We start from the raw sequence: 22,213 nt of genomic DNA, 5'->3' as shown, positions 1-22,213 counted from the left end.
ACTGACCGAAGCACCATCTCTCGGAGGTAGCACATATGAAGTTTACACAATGGTCCAATTTTGCAGTTTTGTTTTCCTCTCCAGCGAAAGATTGTTGGGAGCAGCCAGGGAAGAGGTGTAGAGGTCTCATGTGAGAGTCCTTTATAACTGCATTTAAAATTATTTGTAGTTCCTGTTAGTATCAAATTACTCTGTGAAGCACCTTTTTGCAACTTAAAGTGGAATTTGATGACTGTGATAAAATCAAACAGAGGGTGTTATTGTGGCCCTGACATTAAAATGTAATACTCATCTGTACTTTTTCAACTAGAAAACATACTAATTTATTAATATTACACAACAGTGCATGGGGCACATGATTTATGATCAAGGCATATATAAATTAACAGGTCCATATAGTCTCTCAAATATTCATCTGTCCCAAGCTAGCGGAATTCCGTAATAAAGAACAATAGTGTGGGTGTTGGTATACTACTGTGGCTCATCGATCTGGACGCGCTGGCAGAGAGCTGAAGTCCTAAGATTGGGCTGTGCAGTGTCCACATGTGGGGCCACAAGGATGGGCCCAGTGGGGGCCCTCTGTCCTCAGGGGCCTCATGAGAAACACACTAGGCCAATGTCGATGCCAAACTCCTGGTGCGCACCGCCCACGTCCACTGGAGCCATGTCCACAATGGGCAGCCTCGACGGCTTCTGGGTACGATACTGGAAGACGGTCTTGCCCCACTCGCCGTTGGATTTCTGAGGGAAGGAGACAGGAGAAAAGGACAGAATGAGTGCAAGTGTAGGTGCACAGGCAGGATTTGTGAATGAAAATATATAGCCCTACACGTGACTACGGTCATGCTCTGGGTCCGTTACTATATATGTAAAAAAACAAAATTAAAAATTTTAAGTTTGGCACAGTTTCTTAATTGTGATGGACTGAACTTAAAAGTTGGACATATTTCTAAGTTCTCAAAGAAACAAAGATTATAATTCATGACTGACATAGTACCAACTCAAATGAACAATTCTTATTTCTCAGAAAAGTCAGGAGCATCATTTGACTCATGACGGGCAACACATTTTCGCTGGAGAGCCGTCCCCTCACCGAGCAGCTGTCCTCGCTGACGGTGTACTTCAGGCGGTTGTTGCTGTATGCTTTGATCTCCTGCCCGTCAGCGGACTTGAGGATGACGGACTTCTTTAGGTTGCTGCTTTTCTCGTCCATGTAGGCCACACTGTTCTTGCAGTGGTAGGTGATGTTCTGGGATGCCTCTTCGGAGAGGAGACGCAGGAAACGCAGCTGGATGGCCACCGTGTTGACAGACGCCTCTTTGCTCCCGTAGGCGAACTGGAAGGGACAGTTCATGTGTGGCATTGTGAGGCGAAGGAATTACGTGAAATACCGAGAGAAGGTTGAATGACTAGTGCAGAGTATCTCAGGGCAGACAAGTGAATGAAAAATAACATTTTAATCACTTTGATGAAATAAAAATGTGTTTTATTTGCTAGTTTGAAAACGGTAGCGTCCGGTAGTTTGAGCATTAGGGTGCACCAACCTTCATTCCTCTATTCATGGTGGCCCCAAACCAGACAGGTTTCGGCGTACTGGAGCGGGAAATCCACCAGGTCTTGCGGGGGACACTGGCAGGTTGGGCAGGTAGGCACGTCTCCCCTGTCTCCATGTTGCAGTGCACCTGGACGGCATCGTTGGGACTTCCCTCGTTAGGGTCCACCCAGTAATCACCTGCAGGGTCAAGAGTTCCAGAAGTGATCGTGCGTTCACACACACAGGAGTTCACATCTGTTCACATGGGAGTCCTGTATCCAGAGATTTTTATTTAACCTTTTTTGGTGCTTCTTAAGGAAAACTAACCCACGATTGGAATCAGAGAACAAGACGAAATAGATCCTGTCCTCACAAATGCTAAGTTACTCCATCTAAAACTGCACAACTCCTACGTCTGATGAAGTGGCAAACAACAGCTTTGTACATCCTCTTCACAGGCTTGATGTTATTCTGCAGTGTGGAGAGCAAAACCAAATACGTCACCCAGGACACGTGAAAAAAAGCTGCAACATCTTGAACTGCTGCTCATGCAGTGACAGAGGTGCTGGACCACAGTTCATATATGATATTAGCCATGACTGCCTGACTTTCTGTAAATTCACAAAGTCCCAACTCAACAGCGAATTGGAGCACTTATCAGCAACCTGCTAATTGCTAATCAGCTCATCTCATATCAGCTCAGCTCATCTTGCCTGAGCTCATCTCAGCTCATCTTGGCCTCATCGCAAATCATCTCAGCTCATCTCAAATCATCTCAGGTCAGCTCAGCTCATCTCATCTCAGCAAGTCTCCACCCCTACAGAGTGCTCCCCAGCCTTGCTCCTCACCGCTCCTCTTTAGTGGATAGTACTGCTTCAGGTCCAGGCAGGTCCGTGCCGGGTGCTGGCGGCGTCCGTCAGGACTGCGAATGCCATCCAGCTGGCCGCCCAGGGCCTTCAGTGAGGCGTGGACACCGCCGTCTGAGTGGATCACACCCGAGGTTTTCCCAGGCCTCGCTTCGTCCTCGTTAAACTCCGGAGGGGGCGGGGCCTCAGGCTCGCCATAGTAGTTGAGCATCGCGCCAAAAAGGTCATCCACAGCAGCTGTAGGGGGGCCAGGCGCACCAGGGGGACCTGGGGGTCCGGGTTCTCCTGGAGGTCCCTTAACAGAGAAATAAAGATTAGGACTGAATGACACTTCCTTAAACTTACATCGCTAACAAAACAAAAGGTTTTGCTCATTGTTTGCTCCTTGTTCATGTCCCTGGGTGAGGTCATTTTTTTGCTGACATTTCTAAGAAGAAGTTACTCTTGCTTCTCACCTCCGGTCCGATGTCTCCGGGAGCACCCCGAGTTCCAGGTGACCCCATTGGTCCTGGAAGTCCCATGATACCTTCTTTTCCAGTAGGCCCAACAGGTCCTGGAAGTCCCTAAATACAACACAGAATTTCAAGCCTTCACTGAATGGAGGTAACTCCTACAACATTTGTGTACTATTTATAAAATGCAGCAGAGCTCAACTGAACACTAACACTATATTATAAATTTTTTAGCCTTCCTATGTAACTAATAAGAGTCTCCTGATATTGTTAGTAATGTGAATCACAGTAGGGAACTTACTCTTTGGCCACTTGGCCCAATGATTCCTCTTGCACCTGCATCTCCTGTAACTCCCTGTGTGCAGAGGTTGGTGTAAGCATCTAACAGGCAGCATCATCACCTCTGATCATCATTGGCGTGATCCTCATCACTACTGATCTTCTTTCAGCGAGATGCAGTGTCACCATCTTGTACTTACCGTTGTTCCTGGGAGGCCTTGCAATCCAGTGAACCCGCGGTGACCTTTCTGACCTCTCTCACCAGAGTCTCCTTTATCTCCTTTGTCTCCGAGAGGTCCTTGAGGTCCCTGAGGTCAATCAGACAGTAATCTATCAAATGCACTCCCATAACCGTTTATACAAATGCAGTATATGAAGTTAAGGCAGCTATGCAACCTTCTTTCCTCGGGTGCCTGGCTGGCCAGCTGAGCCATGAGGACCCCTTGAACCCTGTAACCAAGACATCCATTAGCTCAGAAACCACTCTAGAATATATACACACCGTATTGAGTGGTAAAAATTGACAAACGCTGCACAGGTCGATTAACTCACCTGATCTCCTCTGAGTCCTGGACCTCCAGGAGTTCCCACCGGTCCAGGAGGTCCTGCAGCACCCTGGGCTCCTGCCAGACCCTCGGCACCAGGATTTCCTCTGTTGCCCTGAAAACACACATCCACCAGTTTATCCTCAGGCTTGTGTTTGGCATAAATGCCAGTACAGATGGAGAATTAACTCCAGAAAAGGAGTTTCAAAAACCAGTCAGCATTGATTTGCTACTTTTTTTTTTTTCAACAGATGACTTGCTTTGACTTGTGCTGATTTACATCAGGTCTCACTTACTCTGATTCCAATTGTACCGTCAGCACCAGGGATTCCATCTGCTCCTGTAAGACCCTTGCAATAAAGGCGAAAGACAATGTAAATATGAAAATATGAGGCATTTCAAACAACCTCACTGAGCAGACCGTCTCAGACTGACAGTTCAGACCTCTGGGCCAGCATCTCCTCGAGGTCCAGTTGTTCCAGGCAGTCCAATGGGGCCTGTAGCTCCTTTGACTCCCTGAGGTCCTGCAAGGCCTGGCTTCCCAGGTGCTCCCTGGAGGAGGAGTCATAAGTGTGAGCGCAGGTATATGCTCAAAATAGTGAAGAAGGCACTGAACATTGAAATGAAGATTAAAAATAAAAAACTTTATGTAAATTTTACTGATTTAATTCTTGGCTGGGAGTGGGAGTGATCTGAGCTTTGAACTGAAAGCTCTCTGCCTCCAATGATCTTCAAATGCCAATAAATAACAGCATACTCATTAAGCTAATAACCATCTGTCTTGACAGCAAAGAAAAGTATCCACTTAATGACTCATCAAGTGATGAATTTCTTATAGAATTACATAATTGCATAACTGCATCTCTCACTAGTAGCTGCACGTTAGCGTGAACCTGTAGTTGGAGTTCTGTAGTGGTGGCCATACTTACAGCAGGACCAGGGAGGCCCTCCATCCCACGCTCTCCTCTCATTCCTGGCAGACCCACCAATCCTCTTTGTCCTGAGGTTCCCACAGGTCCTGGAGGCCCAGCAGGGCCCTGAGCAATTTCAAAAGGTGGATTAAAAAGAGCACCCAATTCCAATCCTGGAGGACCCCAGGTTTAATATTTCTTGGTTTTGCCACACTCCTTGTCCAGCTCAGTTAACTTAGGTAAAGCAAGATTTACTGAATTTGGGGGCATTTGGTTGGATCTGTGCAGTAAAGGCACTTTTAACATTCTGAACTTGAACTATGTGACTAGTGTTACATTTTAAATCCTTCATGCCACAACCCAAAGCCAAACACCACATATCGTGTCTCAGTTTAGGCACTTACAAACTACATTGCATACAGCAACCAATTCAGACTGACATTGCAAAAATAAAGACTGATCTTAATATTGGTGACTGCATCTGTGTGGAACTTGGATATTACCGGTAGTCCATCTTCTCCAGAATCGCCTTTATCTCCAGGGCTTCCAGCAGGTCCAGGGTTCCCACGCTCCCCTTGATGTCCAGTCACTCCTGGATCTCCTCGCAGTCCAGGTGGACCTTCCTTTCCTGGGGTACCTTGTGGCCCAGGCTCCCCAACTGGACCCTGGCCAAAATGTGTTGCCCACGTAACATTCAGCCATGTCCTGCTTCAATTTACTGAAGTGAACATGTTATTAAGCAACCACAATGAATTATTCAGTAGCTCCCCTGAAACCAATATGTCACTTATGCCTTTACAAGAGTGAAAGAATGAATGTCTAGACCCTTCCATAAGGGCTTTAATGACAAACACATTAAGGTTTCAATCTATCAAGAACTCACAACCAAGCCAGGTGGGCCTACTCCTCCTGGAGACCCTGGGAAGCCACTGGGGCCCTGAAGGTACATAGAGAAACAGCCCAGGCTGAGCATGAAAGAACACACTGATGGTCATGTTCAGGAGAGGTTCGTCTGAGACTTACAGCAGCCCCCTGAGTGCCTCTGCCTCCTTTTAGCCCAGATACACCAGTCGCACCCTGAAGAACAATGGGACATTTATTCATTACCAGTTTCATCTGCATAGCATAGACTGTCATAATAAATTGTTCCCTATGAAGGTCATATGACTAGTGTGTGTGTGTGTTATATATATGAACCTCTGTCTGAAACATCCTGGATGCCCCAACTGGGATTTAAACCAGGAACCCTCACTTGTCACTGCAATATGGGAGCAAGGATAAAGCCTTCCATGTACGTCTACTCACACACCTGAGGACCTGGTTTTCCAGCTGTTCCCTGTGGGCCCGGGGACCCTGTGTCACCTTTCACCCCTGGCTCTCCTGTCTCACCTTTGACACCAGGTTGACCATCAGGACCCTGCCAAAGGAATACAATACAGTATGTAGTTGACTAAAGTAGCGATGGATGGATGGCTGGATGGATGGCTGGATGGATGGATGGAAATACTCACAGGCGGCCCAGCAAAACCAGCTGGACCAGTGGGACCAGGCTCACCAGAAGAACCCTGACATACAGAACAAGGGGAAACACAAAGTCATCCCATCAACAACGTTCCATCAGTAACCTGGCAGGTGGGACATTCTCTCTGGGTGTGTAAGACACATCATACTCACTGCCATCGCTCTGGAACCTGCAGGTCCAGGGGGCCCTCTAGGACCTGACTCTCCCTGAAACCAAAACACAAGAGGTCTGCTCAATAAGCACTGGCTTCTTCTATAAGGCCAAAGTACGGACCGATGGAAACCTATAAGGTTTATTTACTAACAATAGCAAACAAGCATAAATAAATGGCTAAACAGGTCTTTCTTGCCTTTTCTCCAGATGGCCCAGCTGGTCCTGTTGGTCCGGTTGGTCCAGGGAGACCCTGCAAAAAACAGATGCGTTTTACCATTGTTCTTTCCCCACAGGAGTTTGGAGCAAAGTGTTTAGAAAGCGACAGCTGTCCCACTACAATATTTGCTATGCATAATAATTCATCCATATGACTCACTCGAGGGCCATCGTTACCAGCAGTTCCCTCAGCTCCTTTCTCACCAACTGAACCCTGGAACAAGAAGACACAGGGGCTCTGAAACCACACAGCAGCATATGGAACAAGCATTTTTGATGGTTGGATATTTCATATAGCCATGATTTCCAAAATCCATAGTGTATCAGTTTTTTGTTTTTTTTTAAATAAAATTGGACGTGTCGTAGCTATCATCAGTATTCGCTTTTACGTCTTCATCCAAGCCTCTCGTTCAGACTGTCTCACGTCACAGACACCCTTCATCATTTCACCAACTTTCTGTTTCTCGGCTGCATCACTTGGCTTTTTATTCCTGCAAAATTTAGTGGCAGTTCGATGCATCTCATCACACACACATGCAGTCATACTCACCCGTTCTCCTTTTGGTCCTGCGGGGCCAGGGATCCCTCTCTCTCCAGGCATCCCCTGTAGGCCAGGGGGACCGGGCTCCCCTATCACCCCCGCCAGTCCTGAGTTACCCTGTAGGACACGAGCAGCACACGTTTACTGGGCCAGGACACAAACCTCTCAAACACCATCATTCATGTGTGGTGTCTTCACATTTAGAATACTGCCGTCCAAAATGAGGTGCAGTCAGGGCATGTCTGCACGTGGTGGTGCAATCGCCCCTATTGGAGCTGTCTGTCAAATTGAAATGCGTAGCTAGTACAGATCAAACATAAGGTAGAGGCAGACAATGCCTTTCATATGCTTGATAGGGGATGGTGGAAGTGAATGACCTTTGGTCCATCATGGCCAGGGCTCCCCTGACTGCCTTTGGACCCAGGGAGGCCATTTGGACCTGGGTCTCCTCTTTCTCCAGGGGTCCCACGTTCACCCTACAGGGCAAGTAAAGAGGCCGTAAGAGGTATAATACAGTACATAGTATATGGTGTTCTGTTTTGACCAATGTAACATGAACTTACTCTAGGACCAGTTTGGCCAGCAGAGCCTGCTTCTCCATGGACACCCTGAACGGAGAATAATGCCACAGTAGAACAGTTAATATACACCTCACACAGCAAAACCATAAGTTTCCTGATGGTGTGGCAGATGGGTTAAAAAACATGGTACACTCACCTCATCACCTGGTTTGCCTGACTCTCCAGGTGGGCCTGGGGGTCCAGGTAAACCCTGAAATGTAAGATGTTACAGATACCTGGTTAAGTTTCAAAATAACAAAATAACTATTCTCTGACAGTCAGTTGAGGCTACAAGACTTGGCAAGTTTCATGATGAGATTATCACTAATCAGCTATGCTAAGCAGTGCTAACCAATCAAGTCCTTAGTCAACTTCCTCAGAGTGCCCATAGCTTATTGACTATAAGCTCCTTTTTAAAATGTACATGTATGTGCACATAGTTTCAAAAGCCATGGACTCACTACCCAAAGAGAAGATCAAGACACACAAGCCTTCACTCATGAAGAATTCAGCTTCATTTATCAATAGAGGACTATCAGTAAAAGACCCCACATCTGTCCCCGTGTGTGTCAGCGTTTGGTTTATTTTACACACCTGAAAACCTGTCAGACCAGGAGGACCTTGTTCTCCTCTCTTTCCTGCTACACCCTGAAAACAAAACATGCGGGTAAACGGATTACAGATGCAGATCTAATGTGCGACACTCCAGATGAGTCAGTGATCCATTCGTGATGCATCTGAGAACGCTCACAGGCGGTCCGGTGGCCCCTGCAGGACCCTCCTCTCCGTCCTTCCCACTGGGCCCCTGGGAAAATGACATATAGCTCCGTCTCATGCCATAAAGACTACAACTTCTCTATATCCCAGCGTTTTCCTGAGTAGTGTGATCTGTAGCAGTGCTCACCCTCTGCCCTGGAACTCCCGCAGTGCCAACCTCTCCCGGCTTCCCTGGATCTCCCTGCATATCAAAAGACAAATAACATATGTTAAAACATGGAAAACTCACTTTCTCATGCAGGAGGCTAGGAATATGTTGCCATGCTGCAGCGGTTCAGTACCGAGTCCACGTGGGCCCTTAGCCAGTCCACATATTTACTCTGTTCCAGCTCTCAGAACAACCTGGCCACATTAATTGCAGCCCTTGATTATCTGTTTCACCCCTGGGAGAAGCAGGAACAAAACAAAAACCTGGACTGGCATAGGGTCTGCCAGGACTGGACTGAGAACCTCTGCCACACTGAAGTATCTACAGTATCAAGCATGGTTTAATTTTGTAAAAATGTTGATGGATTACACTGAAGCCTTTTGGTCCAGGCAGACCCATAGATCCTGCCAGGCCTCTGACTCCAGTAGAGCCAGCAGGGCCTGGACTGCCATCGTCTCCTGGTGCTCCCTACAGAAAACAGTCCATAGCACAGAGACGAAAGCATGAATAATACACTTTCATGTTTTTCAGGTGTGTCTTATCAAAACCGTTTCCAGAGTCATGCTAATCATAACTCATGCATATGAATGAAGGATTTTTACCTAATTACGACATTAAAATGTTTCAGTCATCCAGGTTACAATGCATTAATTTCTTGAAATTACTCAGCCCTTGCCATTACAAATAAAGATCATCCTTTCATGAAGAATGTTTTCTCTGTTAAAGGCCACTACAGTCATATCTTAGTTTCTGAAATAATTAGTGATGAGGTTAGCTCATATATTTTTCTTCAATATGGTGAAATGAATTACCTGATGTCCAATTTTTCCTTCTGGTCCTTGGAGTCCAAGAATACCAGTCAGACCCTTGAGAAAGGGTAAAGAGTATAAGCGTGATGCATAACGATGACACACTTTGGGAACAAACACAGGCTCACTGATGCAAAGCACCATTCTTACACAGCTCCCACTTGCCTGCGAAGCGCAGGTCTCACAGGCGCTTTCTTACCCTTGCTCCTGGAATGCCAGGTTCACCGAGGCGACCAGGATCGCCGCTTGCACCTTTCGTCCCTGCAGAGCCAAGGCCGCCACGCTCTCCTTGAGCACCCTGGTGATGAGAACCATAAAAGAGCAATCTGAAATACCGCAGGACAACAAAAGCAGAAGGGCAGTTTTACGTGCTAAAAAGAAGAGAATCTTTGCATACCTTCGGTCCAGGTAACCCATCGGCACCTGGGAAGCCGCGATTTCCTGGGGCTCCCTAAAAACATTGACCAAAACATTGACCAAAAGAACAACTTCACGAAATTCAACAAAAGCCCACATGTAACGATGCACAGTCCATAATGCCTTGATATAGCAGAAGTTGCTTATGGTAAGTCAGCTGAATTTGGACCTTACTCTCTCTCCAGCTGGCCCCGGAGGGCCGAGAGCGCCAGGATCGCCTCGCGGCCCACGCTTCCCTTCCTCCCCCATTGGTCCAACCTCTCCGTGAGCTCCAGTTAGTCCCTGGGAAAAAACGTGAGCTTAATCAAAAGAGTAATGAGCCAGGTCACAGTGGAGTCAGAGAGAACTGATGCACTACTGATCTAGAATCGCATTTATTCATGTACACACCTACACCTACACCTAGAATGGGAATTGTGCACATTAAAGAAGAGCTCATTAGATTTAGCAAGTGTTTTAAAAACTTACAGGTTCTCCTTTTAATCCAGGTTCTCCTTTGAAACCCGGGGAACCCAAGTCACCCTATAAGTGCACAAATATAAACAGATGCAGGATCTTAAGTCATACATGCTGCCAAATTTGGCCTGTAAATCATTGAAGAAATTATATTTTTAGAAAAATATGAATAGATCTCAGCACTGAGAGGTATGGATGACATACCCTTAAAAAAAAGTTACATATTCTTTTAAAGAGTGTGTCATTACCACTTGACCTTTGATCCCGGAAGGTCCTGTCGTTCCCTGTGGTCCAGGAGGACCAGGCTGTCCAATCAGTCCGACCGGCCCCTGCACGCCAGGCACACCCTACAACAAGTAGCAAAAAAATCCACTGCATACCACATACTCAACGGAACTGACAAGCAAAGCATTACTGCGCAACACTTGGACATTCAGAAGTTTAATTGGTGTGAATTTTAAAGTGACAACAGTGACAGCCTTGATGGATGAGAGGCTGGGACTCACTGATGACCCTCTGGCACCAGGGGCACCGTCCATGCCTGATGGCCCCTGGGAATGACAACACGCACGTATGTCACGCTTGTCACCGTGTCATAATACATACAGCGGTGCTGACAAGGACAGGCAAGTGAAGGCAAACCTGGTTTCCCTGAGCTCCAGATAGGCCCTGACGTCCTGGCTCTCCTCTAGGGCCCTGGAGCCCACCCGGACCTCGAGGTCCTGTTGCCCCTGGTTGGCCCTGTAGCATGACAGCAACCAATATCATGCCTGACCATACACATCGCACCAGTTGCTCTTTCAGTGTATGTTATTAACCACAATTAAATGGAATTTTCAGAACTTTAGCTGGCATGTTGATTGGACTGAGGAATGACGAATTACTGTGCCTTTATAAAACAAACAGTCAGGCTAACCTTCATGCCTGGTCCACCAGGAAACCCAGGAGCTCCAGTGATACCCATGGGCCCCTGTGAAGAATACAAAACTAATAACTCCACACTAACTACAACTGATGTTGCGGTGTCCTTTGGTTTTAATGTGAGTTAATGGGTTTTGTGTATGATGGAGTAAGTACTCAGACAGCGAAAAGAGCAAAAGCTGCATTTAACATACCAGTGCTCCCCGTTTTCCAACATTTCCTGAGATGCCACGTTTTCCCTAGGGGGAAAAACATGTAACTTTTTTTTTTTATCTTGGGCATCTTTCAATGACAATCGCCATACAAGTCCAACAGACCAGTTTAACAGGCAGTGATATACGAGCTTAATCGTCTGTGGATTCCAGTGTCAATCACATACAAGCACATGTAGCGGAAAACAAGCGTAATCTTACCACAGGGCCAGTGTGACCGATTCTGCCCCTCTCACCCGCCATTCCCGCCGGACCCTAGAAAAGTGAAAAATAATAATAAGCCTGACATTCATTTTTACTACATGGATTTTAGCATGATAAAAGCTGACACGATGTTCATTACCACTTAAGAATGTTAATATATTACTGTCTGAACTGATTTTGATTCATGACAGTCAAAATCACACGGTTACATACCGGTGGACCAACAAGACCCATAGTACCAGGAACACCCGATTCACCCTAAAACAAAGCAACCACTTATAAGCACTCAAATCCAATATTCTCTGCTAAAACTTTCAAAGATGACGAACAAGTGATATAAATTACTGAAGCATTCTGTATGTTACAGTAGGTAATAAAATGGGTGGTGTGTATCTGACCTTTGAGCCAACAGCACCTGCTTCTCCTCTTGGTCCTTGTGTACCTGGGTGCCCCTGAAATAATAAAATTAGACATCACTGTTTGAACTTCTGCACAAGTGGCTTTCGCTTCTTCAGTCAAAACAACATGTTGATTGACACGAGGTAAAAGACCACGCACAGAGCTTCCTTTCTGAAATTTCTTAGGCTGCTTCTTTAATTTAGATCAACCCACAAGACAATTTGTAACCACATAAATTTGGCAATCTTGCATCCAACTCCATCTCACCCTGTGACCCTTTATTCCTGGTTGCCCTGGTAACCCTGGAAAACCTCTGGCGCCCTGAAACCAAGCATCATAAAATTAGGATCCGACCTGAGCGTTCGTACGCACACATGCGTTAGCTCTGTGCATGGGAACCTTGTAAAATAGAGGGAGAGATTTACCACGGAGCCTGGATATCCGACTTCTCCTTGCTTCCCCGGAGATCCGGATTCGCCCTGACAGGAAAACGCACACACACACGCACACACACACACACACACATGCTAGCATTATGGGGAGAATGCATGCCCTCAGTACTCTTACGTAGGTAGATGGCATTAGTGCAGTGACGGTCCATCAGTGCAGTGAGATGTAGGTGAGCAAGCTGTCTGGACTACGTACATCTGGGCCGGGCTTTCCAGGAGCCCCGTCTGGACCTCTAGAGCCATGGGGTCCCTGTAAGGACAGCAAAACCAGTTCCTTACTACATAAGAACTGCTTAACTGCTTTTTTTACAGCCTTCTTCTTTAACAGATCTTGCACACTGGATTAGTTTATTCAGTAACATTCCAAGCAAGCACCAATATATAAGCTATTCAACACATGGGCTAAATATCAGCTTCTATCCAGTTCTTCTCTTACCATGGGTCCAGGTTCGCCTGCATCTCCTGGGGTACCCTGAGCTCCAGTAGCGCCCTGGGGACACAGAAAACATTGTTGCACTGCCAACTGCTTTGCATCCTAGATGCCCTGATAGGTCTGGAGGTGGGGACTTACTGGGGGCCCTGCTGGTCCTGGGTGTCCCCTTGGTCCTGGTTCACCCTGATTCAGAGTAAATAACCAATTAACAAACTAATTATATAACCAATGAATAACCAATTAACAAACTAATAAGGAAAGCCTTTCTTTGATGTCTTTACAAGTCTTGTTTATTATTTACAATTTATTTACAAATATAATAAAAGGTTCTAATAATCCACACCGGCCTTACCGGTGATCCGGAGACTAATCCAGGCATTCCCAACTTCCCATCGTGAAATCCTGAGGCCATGCGAGAGGCAAATTCACTCTGTAGAGTGATACGCTGGAATTAGCACCTTGAAAATTGCACTGCAGCCTCTTTTGTCCCTTAATACTTGCCATACACGACAAAATAAAGCAGATAAATAATAAAGCATGTCTTCGTGATCAGGCGTCGGGCTTGAGTCTGCACCACTGTAAGTGACAGCTGTGCTCGGTTTTCCCACTGTTTCCCACTTTAGACGGTGACTGTCCTGTTCTGCCATTCCAAGCCATGACTTCCACGCTATATACAACAAACCATCACAAACTACACTGCCCACAGGCATTTGGCAAATGGTCAAGGCACGTTCAATATGGTGTGGAATGACTTGGGGAAGTTTCAGAACAACACTGCTAGGTCTTTGTTGGGTTTTTTTTCACCAAAAAAATAATGAAAGCCATGAATTTACGATTTTAGAAGCTTTAAAGATGATAAACTATATTCTGCCTGCAGCCCTTTCATAATACCACTTCCTCCAATCATACGCATTTGTTTGTAATTCCTCATGAATAATTCATTAGGCAGAGATAAGGCACTTACCCCTGGTAATGAAGGCCCGGGAGAGCCAGCCTCACCGGGCAAGCCTGGTACACCTGGTTCCCCATCAAAACCAGGTGGACCTGCCACACCCTTATCCACAGAAAAGAAGTCATCAGAATATCATTATTAAATGAGCAACATCATTTATATAGACAGATAAAGAAAAGAAATGGATCCATGTATCTTATGCATTCACATGATTCAGTGAAATAGCAGTGTGTTTAGGAGTGGGAACAAACTTTTCTTCCTTTGATGCCTGGATATCCTGGACGCCCATCTGTCCCTAAGGGACCCTATTTAGCGCAACACACAAAGACTCATGTACAAGCAAAATCTGATGTAATTATTAACACACAAGTGTTCAGCATTCAGCCGTATTATTGTTAAAAAGAAAGCCATATAAGAAAGACAAAGTGCTAAAGATTAAATGTAAAAGATGTGTGTGAAATATTCTCACCATTGGTCCAGGCCTTCCAGGCGTCCCTACAATCTGAAAGAAAACATAGACAAGGTTAAGGGATCCATAACTAATCTATGAAATCCAGGTCATATTCCTCTTATATAAATGTAATATCCCCTATATACTTACATAAGGAATATCACCCGGTTCTCCCTTTTGCCCCTTAAAGAGTCCAAAGAGTGATTTTCAGTGATCATTAAGGACAGTAATGTAACAATACAAAGAGTATAAAAACTAAAGTTTTAGGGTGGCACGTACCTTGAGTCCTATTATCTCTGAAAGTAATGAAACAAAATGCGTTTAAGTATTGTTTACTAAATGTACCACTCCATCAGTCAAAAAAATACAAATGTCACTTATACAGAACAGCCTACTGATGCACGCCTAACCGCTGCAAAGTTCTGTATGATAAACGCTGAAGTAAATACAGGTTATGTGGACAATATTAGGTTTCTCCCATAACCTAGAGTCACTCATTCAATGTGCTATTAAACCAAATTCATTGCTGCCCTCTAGAGGGCATTGTGCGTATTGCTCACCAATGCGTCGGAGAGCGCTGGCAAATTTCTGGCACACGGGACAGCACTCTCCCTCCGGGATGGAGAAATCCTCGCAACCCATCAGGTCCTCACAGCGTATCTCTTCGCAGATGATCCGGCCCTTATCGCACACACACATGCGGCACGGCTCAGGTTTCCAGAGGTCGTTATCCGCGTATGTTACGCCTTCCTCCGTACAGCTTTTTGTGTCCTCTGCGACGAGGTAGTGCGAGAGAACTTCATTAGATTCGCGTGGACAAAAGAAAAAGTGGACAAATTGCTTGAAGAGCGTCATCTTAAGATATTCATATATTTCGCAGGTGAGAACGTTTACTGTATTGCATAGGATTCATCTCAGAGTTCTGAGAGTAAATGTCAAGAATGGGTTGGAAATATTGTGGGTTATAATATTTGGCAACAATAATTTACTTCTCACTGATAATTCTGAGGTAATAGAGAAGTCTTTTTGATAAAGGTGGATCCTCCAGGGGGGAAAAAACGTCATATCTGATACCATCGGACCATGAAGAAGTGGTCAACAGTCGTGTACCCTGGATCCTGTAGCTATTTACAGCTACTATACTTAGTGGTCATTGGGGATTATGGTACAAAAGGAGAGTGTGTAATCAGGGATTAGCTGAAATATCCTCTTTCAGTGGAACATGAAACATGTGTGTTACACATGCCCGTGCATGTGAAGTTTTTGTAGAAGGCCATCCAGCTGTTATAACAGAGTGCTTCACTCTTTTCTGTATTTTAAAAACAGAGGAATTGGTAGAACAGTGGATTGCCAGGCCATCTGAATTTTCACACACTCCATAGTCCATCTAATAACTACTAAGATCTAATATATAGTACGTAATGTGGAGAAGGCCTGTTGTAATATCATAGCAAATTAAATAAATCAAAACATGCAATACTATCTACAGAAAACTATATATTGTCAATTGCAACCACAGTCTGCACCTCAGAGGTGTAATATCTAATTGTCATCCTGTCCACCTGTCATCTTATCTAAATACTGATGATATTAAAATACAACCCAGCAAACCAGCACCTGACTGTATGTTAGACAGAGGCGAGTAATCCAAGGTCGTTTGTTCTTGATGTGTTGCCACACCCTGTATTTACGGCTGTAGCTGCTGAGTCAGCCATATGGCTCCAGACAGGGTCTTCCCTACAGAGGACCACATCAAGACTCCAACCAGGATACCATCCTCCCCGTAGAAACCACATCAAGGCTTCCCACCCAATCAGCACTGTAAGGTTCTGCACTGTCGAAAGAGGAGGCAGCCAGGAGGGGGCAGTGAAGAGCCCAGGTCTCACCTATTGGTTCTGCCACTCTGTTACTCTGCTGATAGTCATGTGAATATATGCTGAGTCAGTCCTTAGTGGTTACCATGGGGATTATTGTAACAGAAGGTCTGTAATCGGGGTCTAGGAGTAATATCCTCTTTCAGTAGTTGATTGGTTGAAAATATAGTCAAGGATATTTTGATGTCGAAGGTAGGTAGATGATGAAGATGGTCAACCTTAGGGGTGTGTGTGTTTGTGTGTGTGTACATGTGTACTAGCAGATATGTGACGGATGGTGTTGAGAAGTGGAGAGGTGTTAGAGGCACTGGCGTCATTAATATCATTTCTAATGGGAACGGCACCAGAACAGTATGCTCCCTTATCAAGACCCCTTCCTAGATAGGAACAGCATCCTTCTTTGCATGAAGGCTGTGTCCCAATCACCACCCCATTCTCCCTACACAGCACCACAAGGAGGCTGTGTCCCAATCACCACCCCATTCTCCCTACACAGCACCACAAGGAGGCTGTGTTCCAATCTCCACTCCATGCTCCCTATACAGCACCAAAAATTGGATCTTTCTCAATCAGTACACCATTGTTCCCACAGCCATCTCCCTATGCAGGACTGTGAAGACCATCTGTACTAATGAGAGCAGCACACTCAGTTTCTTTCAAGAATCATGTTTAAAAAAAAAAAAGCCTGACAACCATATGTGTGCATCTATAACTGATTGATTGAGAGGAAACTCCTCAAAAGCAGGTTGTCTGGAACAGACATTACTATTACTGTTAACTGAAGAATCAACATCACCTGTTAATGAAGGAAGCAGTTGTGACAGTCCGCAGCTGTCAGACACACAGTCTGAAGTGTGCCACAGTATCACTGTGTGAAAGTGCATCTTTGGCCTTCTGTTTGTCAATTATAGTGCACTCACCACAAACATCCCCATGCCAGAAGCATATAATTCATGGTTTCATAATAAAAACACGAACTGAGGATGATGATAGCCTCGCTTTTCCCAAGTCTCTTTTTAAACTACGTAAGCTGTGCTTGACTGGAACTCTGGCTCATTGCCCAGCACATTTAACTTTTTGTCTGATGCTCCAGAAAGCTCAGGTGTTAGCATCTCAGGTGATAGCATCTCAGGTGTTAGTTCAGGTGATAGCATCTCAGGTGATAGCTCAGGTGATAGCATCTCAGGTGATAGCTCAGGTGATAGCATCTCAGGTGATAGCTCAGGTGATAGCATCTCAGGTGATAACTGAGGTGATATCTCAGGTATTAGCTCAGGTGATAGCTCGGGTGATAGCAGCTCAGGTGATAGCTCAGTTGAAAGCTCAGGTGATAATTAAGGTAATAGCTCAGGTGAGGGCAAAGGCTACACTGGCTGAGTGTATGTTTGATATGGCGGCATGTATGTATGATCACCTCAGCAGAGACTAAACTCTAAGAGGTCTCACTAACATCAAACAGTAGTATGATAAGCCATAAACAGGCTTTGATGTTGACTTCTGGATATAAAGAACTGTATCGTGTCCTGAACATCTCAGTGGACTTCAGTAGCAAATGAATTATATCAATTAAGGTTTTTAAATTAGTGTTAATGCATTTTAGTTTTTAGTTTAGTTTTAATTTAGTATACCAGTAAGAGTTTATTTGCTGTTATACACTCACCAACACTAGTCTTGTACCTTCACTGATCAGCTGCCTTTGGGTACAGCCATCCTACAGGCGCTCTATCTTAAATATCTTAAATCTTTTTACCTGCTACAGCACAATTCACCCATCAGTTTCTTTCCTTCATTGCTGGTCAGATTCTGATCGCAGATGTGATTCAGTTGGCAGAGCGTTTTCTACACGGCATTACATGGCGGCAGCAGCATGACAGCAGGTGTGGACCTGCTCCACGTTCACCAGCTATGCCAGCAGTGTTGCTGGGGTTTTTACCCGGGCCATCGTCACTGCTTGGTATATATCTAGCTAACAGCAGTTATTTGGTTAGGAACTGACCACTGCTGAAGGGCTAGAGGATGGTTAACACACACCACGCATGGCCACACATCGATGATGTCCGTTTTATAATGCAGTGACTGGTGAGGCTATGACTGAATGACTGGAAAATAAATGCATATATTGGTTGTTATTTTCAATGCTGCAGACAAAAAAACCCTGTAAAATGGAAATAAAGGTTCACTGAACTGAACTGGAAGGGATTCTTTTGTGGCAAATACTTTTTAGCACCTCTCTCAACAAACAAACTCTGGACTGTGGTGGTTCGTCATATTTCGGTTGTTTACAGGTGGACTTTTATGACTGGGTGGTAGCGAGGCAGCTGTGAGGAGTTCCTGGAGGCCAGACTGGGTTGTTTGAGGCGCAGGAGGCGGGGGAGGGGCCAGCGACTAATGTCTCCCACCCACTCGGTCGGCAAGAAATGTCCAGTACTGTTTACAGTAACATCATGGCAGTAGAGACCCGCCACAGTCCAGAACCAAGCAGAGCAATAAGAGACTGCAATGGCAGTCCATTAATAAGAGTCTGAAACATCCAATCTTCTGCCCAGGTAACGAAAGGAAAGAATACCTTAATGTGACCATTATGAACATACTGATTGTGTGTAGTAAGGTGTGATACTGTCCATCAACAATACCCGAGGCCCCAATAACATGACTACACACTGAATCCCATCCAGTAACAACCCAAACACCTGCTGTAGTTGGCCAAAAGCATATCTGAAACGGCATCTTTTCAGGCTGAGGAAAACGAAAACTGCAAGTACCAATTTAGTGGGAGAGCGCAGACATTATTTCAGGGAAACCACAGAGCCCTCTATTATATGTTTAGCTTAACTTCTGCCTGCAGGCCAGTTTTATTTTTGGCATAAAGAAAAGACACACCCTCTATCTGGAACTTTTCACGTAAATATCACACTATTGTTGAGTTTACATTATATAGGTTATAAGCTATGTACAGGATATAACCTTTCTTATATAGAGCCTGTCACTTGTCCTACTACCTAATTGTCTACATACAGTATAACTCCATGGTCCATGGCTGCCAGTTCCCTGCCCCTTTTGAAACGTTGTAAGACGGGCGTCCTGGTGGCCATGATGTTAGCCTGTCAGGTGCCTTTAGTGAGAAAGGTCACACTGGACGCTTAGTGCTTATCTGATTTCTCACTACAGGGGACCCCAGGGTGTACGGATTATCCGCTGAACAGAGGACAGTGGAAACAGCTCTAGCATAGCACAAAGCACGGACATGAAACAACTAACCAGATCTAAAGAACACTAAGCTGGATCAGCCCGAACCCAAATGAAAATTCAAAGAGCTGCAGAAACTGAAGCTATGGAGAGTTATCTTAAGATTCACACATAGCTGTCTTATAAATGTTCGGTAAGAAGGTTACACCATGGTTGGGTGTGCCGGGCATATCCATTTGGGAAGAGTGCTGGGGCAGAGAGTTGACCAAAATTGGTGGGCCACTCTAATCACAGCGAAAACCTCACATCATTAAACACAGGGCCATAAGAAACCTCTCATTCCACACAGAGCCTCCCACCCGACTAGCCCTGGCAATCTGAAAACCAGGACACCTCAACAAGGAACAAACCACCATCTTCTGAGACCATTTCTGGGAGACTCAACAGTTTCAAAAGTGATTTTGCAAATAAACACTTGGGTCAGCAGAATCCATGGCCAGTGGAAGCAAGTGGGTAGCTCTACTTTATAAAGTTTAAAATGGAATAAAAATAAATAAACTGGTAAACAAAAATAGAAAAGAAAAACCATCAGCACCTGAAGTGTAGCGTCATAGTCAGACCCAGTGTGACTATCTTCCTGTGTAGAAAAATCTCAAACACACACATTGAATGGGATGTGTGTATATGAGGCAGCTTCAATAAAAATATTAGCCTGAAAACCACAGACTTCTTTTAGAACTTCTCTAAACAAAGCAATATGAACATAAAAATGTGTCCAGCCTTGAAAACCAGGAGCCATTTGCTGTAAAGACACCTGTGAGGAAAAACTCAGTCATGTCCCCTCCTGCACACACGCTAATGTAAAGAAATAATGACTCAATAAATGTATATAGTTAACACGGTAAAGTATGTTTTCAGCTAAAAAGAAAAAAAAAAAGACATGAAAGAGTTTTATTTGTGGATTTCACTGTTCTGTAGATGCAGGGGGAAACTTTAAAACTAAAGTTTAAAAGTAAAGCTCAAACAACAAAATCACCAGAAGACAGACAGACTCTTCATGTCAGCGAACAGCGGGACTGTGAGGTAGCTCAGGTATGAACTACCGTCTCATTTTCGGTGTAATTCTGTATTTTATTCTTTCACCTCCTCGGGATCAAACAGAAAACTAGATTTATTCCGAAATATTTCACTCACCTTTCTGAGCATCCTGGCACGTCACCAATAACGCTTGCGTCAAGGCGATCGCGAGCCACAGGGGCGTCCTGAGGCGACGAGTAACGGTCATTTTCTCGCGCGCTCCCAGGCGAGAGATCCGCGCGACGGCTTTGGCTTGCGCTCGAGCAAAGGCCCCGCGTCGTCAGGAGCGCTGCAAGCACGGGCGCTCCCGGTATGCGACCGACAGTCTGCGCACGCGTCCAAGACCCAGAGCGCCCACGCCCTCCGGCGCTCGCTCCACTTTGATTTTTTGCAGCCTCTCATCAGGTTAAAGCTAAAATAGCACCAGACATGAGTCATGAAAACATTAGTGAAGAAAAGTATGAAATGTTTATTGCACTTATTTAAAGCCAAATTGAACATTCAATATTTTTATATTAAGGTGTTTTATTCTTATTGTTGTTACGATTATTTTTCAGTATTTTCAATATTTTTCAAAAAATGTTTCATACCTTGTTGCAAACTCTGTTTATCACTTCCACATTTATAACGGTACCTTTCGGACTGCTGAGGAACCTGACACATTTCCCATGTTTTTGTGTGTGGGGTAGTCGGCAGTGCAGGGGGTAGTTTGTTGTGCACCTCGATACCTCGAGATGCTGAAAACAGCTGCGCACGCTGAGTGACGAAAGGTGTAGATTTATCGCCCTTACTCTCAGACCCACGCCACCCCCTCCGGCTCTGTGGGTTCAGGCCCCACGCGAGAGGGAGGTTTGTCGGAGTACTGCCTTGAAGCCTGCACGTCTGCACGCGCAGTGCTCGAGAGCCGGGCCTTGCATAGGCCTGTTTCAATTCACCTTGTGTGGGGCAGCGCTACAACTACCAGCACATGCTGGTTTCTGCGTGTTCTTCGCCAGTACGACTCCACTAAAAAATACTTCCTCCTCAAACCCACTCACTGGCCTTCCAACACAACTAATGCTCCGAAATCCGTTTGTGATTTTGAGAAAAAATGATTTGTAATTCGTTTTCTGAAGGTCCATCATTGATAATTCACATTAATTTTGTCTTTCCTCTGCAGCACTCATTAAATCGATAGGAGCTAATTTAACGAGAATCCACGGAAGCAGCACTTGGTCGGCGACGTGCTATTCCTCGGTTTCTTTACCAGGCGAACTCTGCGTAAGACTTTTATTCTGGATCTGCTGTTCAGTTCCAGCGCGGCTTCTCGAGGGCACTCGTCTCGAGCATTACGCATAATTTGAAAACTTTCCATACGACTGTTTTGCTTGGACACGGTAGCCATGTTGCCCTGAATTAAAGACCTTTGTTGAACGACACAAACCGTATCTCTGTATGGTCTTGGGGAACTAAATATATCCTGCAAAGGGAATAAAAACAACAAACACTGACTTTACGCTTTATTCCTTCCCCTACAACTACGCTCTGTACTCAGTTAGGTCATTTGTTCCCATGTGAAATTACCCGTGCACGCCGGCTTGGTCTTATCGTCCTAATTGCCTGGCTGACGCCCTTGACCCGAGGGAGACTCCAAGACTCCACACCGGCCCAGTGTAGCACGAGCGTGCGCTCGTGCCTACCGGCGCGAGAGCGCGCTCTCGGACAGAGATGTTTCGTAAAATGTTCCTCGAACAGGCTCTGGCTGCACTTTCTGCACCCAGCAGTGAGCCACATGAGGTCATGTGTGAGTGGCTTATTCCGTAAATACGACGTTCTTACCGTTACAAGAATGAAGTGCTGTTTAAAGAAGTCTACACTCAGTACGCCTCT

The 22,213-nt window shown here is 45.3% G+C and overlaps 1 protein-coding gene across 2 annotated transcripts; it reads right to left on the bottom strand.

Annotated features, from left to right (window-relative positions):
- Nucleotides 1-7: 7 nt before the first annotated feature.
- Nucleotides 8-20,591, bottom strand: col5a2b (collagen, type V, alpha 2b). Of its 2 annotated transcripts, XM_035527285.1 has the most exons (54): nucleotides 20,462-20,591; nucleotides 14,768-14,980; nucleotides 14,487-14,503; nucleotides 14,358-14,390; nucleotides 14,226-14,258; nucleotides 14,008-14,061; nucleotides 13,769-13,858; nucleotides 13,157-13,234; nucleotides 12,943-12,987; nucleotides 12,808-12,861; nucleotides 12,568-12,621; nucleotides 12,348-12,401; nucleotides 12,190-12,243; nucleotides 11,922-11,975; nucleotides 11,737-11,781; nucleotides 11,521-11,574; nucleotides 11,302-11,346; nucleotides 11,103-11,156; nucleotides 10,829-10,927; nucleotides 10,693-10,737; nucleotides 10,435-10,533; nucleotides 10,199-10,252; nucleotides 9,905-10,012; nucleotides 9,711-9,764; nucleotides 9,513-9,611; nucleotides 9,317-9,370; nucleotides 8,874-8,972; nucleotides 8,484-8,537; nucleotides 8,331-8,384; nucleotides 8,174-8,227; nucleotides 7,737-7,790; nucleotides 7,583-7,627; nucleotides 7,397-7,495; nucleotides 7,029-7,136; nucleotides 6,639-6,692; nucleotides 6,459-6,512; nucleotides 6,262-6,315; nucleotides 6,099-6,152; nucleotides 5,897-6,004; nucleotides 5,611-5,664; nucleotides 5,471-5,524; nucleotides 5,091-5,252; nucleotides 4,606-4,713; nucleotides 4,121-4,228; nucleotides 3,973-4,026; nucleotides 3,684-3,791; nucleotides 3,528-3,581; nucleotides 3,332-3,439; nucleotides 3,154-3,207; nucleotides 2,856-2,963; nucleotides 2,383-2,695; nucleotides 1,545-1,732; nucleotides 1,094-1,336; nucleotides 8-741 (listed from the first exon to the last, which is right to left on the bottom strand). In XM_035527285.1, the coding sequence occupies exons 1-54, from the start codon at nucleotides 20,550-20,552 to the stop codon at nucleotides 595-597; spliced, it is 4,488 nt and encodes a 1,495-aa protein (XP_035383178.1). In that variant the 5' UTR covers nucleotides 20,553-20,591; the 3' UTR covers nucleotides 8-594. The 2 variants fall into 2 exon arrangements, with proteins under 2 accessions (XP_035383178.1, XP_035383181.1); XM_035527288.1 differs by lacking the exons at nucleotides 8-741; nucleotides 1,094-1,336; nucleotides 1,545-1,732 and having other exon boundaries at nucleotides 2,423-2,695; nucleotides 3,973-4,016.
- Nucleotides 20,592-22,213: the final 1,622 nt, after the last annotated feature.

Source organism: Electrophorus electricus, chromosome 1 (assembly GCF_013358815.1).
Source record: "Electrophorus electricus isolate fEleEle1 chromosome 1, fEleEle1.pri, whole genome shotgun sequence".
Taxonomy (NCBI): domain Eukaryota; kingdom Metazoa; phylum Chordata; class Actinopteri; order Gymnotiformes; family Gymnotidae; genus Electrophorus; species Electrophorus electricus.
This window is presented reverse-complemented; position numbering and strand designations above follow the sequence as displayed.